Source organism: Plecotus auritus, assembly GCF_963455305.1.
Source record: "Plecotus auritus genome assembly, chromosome: 3".
NCBI lineage: Eukaryota > Metazoa > Chordata > Mammalia > Chiroptera > Vespertilionidae > Plecotus > Plecotus auritus.
The window spans coordinates 171,063,475-171,068,966 of record NC_137772.1 but is presented as its reverse complement, the minus strand read 5'-3'; the positions used below and the strand labels follow the sequence as shown (position 1 = coordinate 171,068,966).

At 35.6% G+C, this 5,492-nt stretch overlaps 1 protein-coding gene across 1 annotated transcript; it reads left to right on the top strand.

The window, feature by feature from the left end:
• Positions 1 to 3,861: 3,861 nt before the first annotated feature.
• Positions 3,862 to 4,800, top strand: LOC308243355 (olfactory receptor 6C2-like; the record flags this gene model as incomplete). Its single annotated transcript, XM_080658659.1, has 1 exon — positions 3,862 to 4,800. The coding sequence occupies one exon, from the start codon at positions 3,862 to 3,864 to the stop codon at positions 4,798 to 4,800; it is 939 nt and encodes a 312-aa protein (XP_080514785.1).
• Positions 4,801 to 5,492: the final 692 nt, after the last annotated feature.

Genomic DNA, 5,492 nt, shown 5'->3' with positions numbered 1-5,492 from the left:
ATTTGTATTAATTGGTGTGACCAATTTTTAACTTTATTTTTATTTTTGACACTATTACAGTTGTCCTCATTTTCTCCCCTTTGCCCATCTCCACCCAGGCCCTGACCCCCCTTTCCTCTGGCCATCACCACACTGTTGTCTGTGTCTATGGGTCATACATATATGTTCTTTGACTAATCCCTTTACCTTCTTTCATCCAGTCCCCGCTTCCCCGCTCCCCTCCAAAAGCTCAGTCTGTTCCATGTATCCATGCCTCTGTTTCTATCTTGTTCATCAGTTTATTTTGTTCATCAGATTCCATAAATGGTGTGACCAGTTTTATGCCACAACAAGTAGGACATCATCTAAAGGTAGTATAACTTGAGGGACATGAAGAAGCAATATTCTCCCAACAGAAAAAAAAAATCGATTGACAAATAGGCTCACATTGCATCATCTCGTTAGAAATAAAAAAAAATAAAATAAGTTCTTTAACTATAATAGAAACAATAACCAGGCAATAATAATCTAAATAAAACATTACTCAACACCTGCATTATAATATCAGAGTTCTCATGGGGAAAAAAACAGTTTTAGCGACTAGAAGAAAAAGTGATATTATAACGAAATACTATTCAAAGTCAGTTAGGCTGCATTAGTTGCCTCAGAGAAGCAAAGGGAGGGAGGATCCTTCAGTGCATCTCAAAATGATCTGTTGTAAATTTCAGGTGTGGAGCGACATTCCCTGGGAGCATCCTAGGGCTGAAGCAAACCATGAGCAAGTCCATGCCCCTTCTCTGTGATAGTGACTTCCATTACTGGGATTTACCTCCAGAACTTACACACATTGTCAAAGTTGACATTTTCCCTGCTCCATATGGAGGGAATACCATAAAGTAATATAGCAAAACTTTTCACATAATCAACCAATCAGTGGCTCCAGCACAAATTGTAGGCAGCTTTTTCTTTTGACTCAATTTTTTTAATATTTTAGAAGCTGATACAGTATTCAGTTTGTGCTAGTTGAGAAAAAAACTGTAGGCAACATACTGCCACAAATTTAGAACGTCAAAATCCTCAACTTCCGGTTTTAACACTCTACTGAGAGATGCATCAGGAAAGCAAAAGCAGTATCAATGAATATACAGATATTCCTCTGATTGGCAGAAAAGGCAAGGAGGGGAAGACAATTATCGCTTTTTTCAAGAATAAAGGTAATGGATTTGATCTGAGTAGTGGTTTTTCATGATAAGAATTACTACACTAGCCAGGAAAAAAAAAAAAAAACTTCAAAAAAAAAGTCTAAATGTTAGACTCAAATTATAGCAAATTAAATAAGTAAATTCACTTCAAATATGAATAATGTAGTTTCAGGTGGAAAATTTTACTTAAATTTTTACCAGTAATTATTTTAGGCATTGAATATATATGGAACTGTGTTACTTATAGGTTCTGTTCTAGTTAAAAAGCACCAGTTTAAATCTCAAAGCAATGTACATCCGCAGGGTAGTACTAAAATTGGAGTAAGAATTGATTGCTCTGGATGACACCCAACCTCTGTTTCAGAGTTTCATTAAACTCCAGAAAGAATAGATACTTAAACAAACAAACAAACAAAAAACAATGACCAAGCATTTGCATCTCAACTGGGGTTTGGGGGACAGAGATAAGTGAAGAAAAAATTACTCCAGATAGGCAAACCATGTAAAGTGATTGCTTCAATGCACAGCCAAATTTATTAGATTAATTATAAGAAACACAGGAAAGAAACAGGAGGGAAGTGTGGACATTCTTATGTTTGAGGTATACTAGTATTTGACTACATTCCTGACATTCTGAAGAGCAATTATTTTTGGCGATCAAGCAATTAGGCATTCAAGATAATATCCACTAACTGTACTTGTTAAATTAAAGGAACTAAAAGAAGAGACTGAAAATATGAACATAATAGAGACAAGAAAGGAGAAAAAAAATCCAGAAATTAGAAATTTAAAAGTGGGGGGAGAAGGTGGATGTTAAGATAAATTATAGCCAAAGAACATATATGCTTAACCCATGGACTCAGACAACAGTGTGGTTATGTCCTGAGGGAGGAGTGTGGGGGCCGGGTAAAGATGGGTAAAGGTGTGGGGGGAGAGGGGGCAATGGGAGACATCTGTAATAGTGTCAACAATAAATAAATGAAAATTCATCATTCTTACAATCTGAAGGGGGGAAAAAGATAAATTATGAGAGAATGTTATGAATAGTGTGGTCAAAGTTACTCATTCCACATAGAAGCCTATAACTATTTTATACCAAAAAAATAGGTATTTGATAAACTTTAGCAAAAATCATATATTAGAATGGTGGCAGCAAAAGTGTGATTACAATACGGTGAAAAATGAATGGCTGGTGAATAACAAAAGGAAAATAACTGAGAACCAGGAAATAGAAATAGTGAGAATATATTTATTAGTTATTATGAGCTAGGCACTTTTCTAAATTTCAGATACATATAAATTTAATTTTTTAAAACAGCATTTAAAGTGGGGAATGTAACTAGTATTTACAGTTGATTTTTTTGTACTTTAGTAACATTGGTACCAAGATGTTGGAATGTATACATCTTCACTAAACAGATGAAAGATTAAAAAAACAGTGGTGATGATGTCATGTAATCCTGTGAATGTCACACCCAACATATCTTAACATTCTAAACAACATATTTCTCACCAGAATACTATGGTCTGTGCATAGACAATGACTATACACTGAGTGGCCAGATTATTATGATCTCTGAATGTATAATAATCTGGCCACTTAGTGTGTGTGTGTGTGTGTGTGTGTGTGTGTGTGTGTGTGTGTGTGTGTATTTTAGAGGCCCGGTGCATGAATTCGTGCATGGGTGGTCCTGCCAGCCTGGCCAGGGGGATGGCACATGGGCAGTTTGCCGGCCTGCCTACTGGTCGAACTCCTGGTCGAGGGGACAATTTGCATATTAGCCTTTTATTATATAGGATATACACTGAGTGGCCAAATTATTATGCATTCAGAGATCATAATAATCTGGCCACTCAGTGTAAATCTTAAAAAGAAAGTCTAAAAGAGAGGAGAAGAAATGAATGATGAAAATGTTGTTTAGAGATTAAAACATGAGTTTAAAAAATTACAATAATGCTAAACAAAATCTTAAGCAATGGGCTGGAAAGCCCATATAGTAAGCCCCAAACTATTTGTATTATATTCGCACTTTATCAATATTCAACTACAAAGAAAAAGATTGAAGTGTAAGATTTGGCTTTAGGGTTTAACTTTAGTTAGCAGAAAAATATAACTATGTGAGTAATTCCAAACCAGTGTGCAGATAAAAATAAAACATAAATTAGGAATAAAAAGTAGAAAGGGACACATAATTTATAATTTTTTGGAATGTGGTATACATAAAGTAATCTGATTTTTTAAAATATTCCTTGAAATTATCAAAACATACACTGTGGAACTTAATAATAATAAAGATAATAATATTTATAACCAAAAGTTGTTTTTTTTAAATATATATTTTATTGATTTTTTTACAGAGAGGGATAGAGAGTTAGAAACATCGATGAGAGAGAAAGATCGATCAGCTGCCTCCTGCACAACCCCTACTGGGGATGTGCCCACAACCAAGGTACATGCCCTTGACCGGAATCGAACCTGGGACCCTTCAGTCCGCAGGCCGACGCTCTATCCACTGAGCCAAACTGGTTAGGGCTATAACCAAAAGTTTTTAAATTTCATGTCTGATGGTTTTGAATCGGTTGTTGAGCAACTAATGCTTGCTATGTGATGCTAACATCACTCTCCTCATACCAAGTATCTCTGAATTATAAATGCAGGTTGAATAGAAATCAGGACTCAATGATGAGAAACCACACAGTAACAACTTTTGTCCTGCTGGGACTGACTGACAACCCACACCTGAAGACTGCGATTTTCATCTTTCTGTTTCTCACCTACATGCTGAGTGTGACTGGGAATCTGACCATCATCTCCCTGACCTTCGTAGATTCTCACCTTAAAACTGCGATGTACTTGTTTCTACAAAATTTTTCCTTCTTAGAAATCTCATTTACATCTGCTTGTATTCCCAAATATTTGTACAACTTATCAGCAGGTGACAAGACAATCACGTATGACAGTTGTGTCATTCAAATATTTTTTACAGACCTCTTTGGGGCTACAGAGTTTTTTCTTCTTGCCACCATGTCCCATGACCGATATGTAGCCATCTGCAAACCCCTGCATTACGTGACCATCATGAACAATAGAGTCTGTAGAAGACTCATCCTTTGGTGCTGGACAGCTGGCTTGTTGATCATGATCCCACCACTTAGCCTGGGCCTAAATCTGGAATTCTGTGACTCTAATGTTATTGATCATTTTGTCTGTGATGTATTCCCCCTCCTAAAGATCTCATGCTCAGAAACATGGCTCATTGAGCAGGTGATCATAGTGTGTGCTGTGTTGACCTTTATCATGACCCTGGTATGTATAATTCTATCCTATATGTGCATCATCAAGACTATTTTACAATTCCCTTCTGCCCAGCAAAGAAAAAAGGCATTTTCTACCTGTTCTTCCCACATGATTGTCATTTCCATCACCTATGGAAGCTGTATTTTCATCTATGTTAAACCTTCATCAAAGGAATCAGTGGCTGTTAATAAGGGTGTGGCAGTTCTCACGGCTTCCATCGCTCCTATGCTGAACCCCTTCATTTACACCTTGAGAAACAAGCAGGTAAAACAAGCTGTCAATGACTCCATCAAAAGAATTACATTGTTCTTTAAAAAATAAAGGAACTTGCTAATATGGAAGAATCAAGTTTTTATAAAAAAAAAAAATCAGACATCCTTAAGCTTTATCTTTACACTTTTAATCCTTTCCTTCCTCACAATGAAGCTTTATTGGGATTACATTTCTCAATAAGAAAACATAATGCATTTCCAAGAAACAAAAGAATAACTTCACATGTAACCAAGCCTTAATAAAACAACGAACAATACAAAGCAAACAGAAACAAGGAATTCACCTTAATATTTTGGATTTAGTAATTGTGCCAGTGTTTATTCCAACTCCAACCTCTGAGTGCATTTTTTATTCCAGGCACCATTCTAAGTTACTCTATTTCTTACTTTAAACAATAAACCAGAGAATGGTTTGGGAAAAATGGGTTCAATATTAAAGATGAGATATTTAAATATTAAATATTCATGCTGTTAAAGATTTTAGCTTTATTTCATGATGACAAGATTGCAGCAGCTAACACAGAAAATCACTACCGACCTATTACATTTTATTATATGTAATAATAAACTTAAAAGTTATTTTATCTTCACTTCAAAGATAGATAAATCAAAGCTCAGCAAAGTTATTGCTAGTAAGAGGTAATTTCATGGAGCAAATTCATTTGTACATGACTCTTGACCTGTGTTTGTTATAGTGTAATGCAGGTTTTAACGTTATAATGTCCTCAAGGGACACCTTAA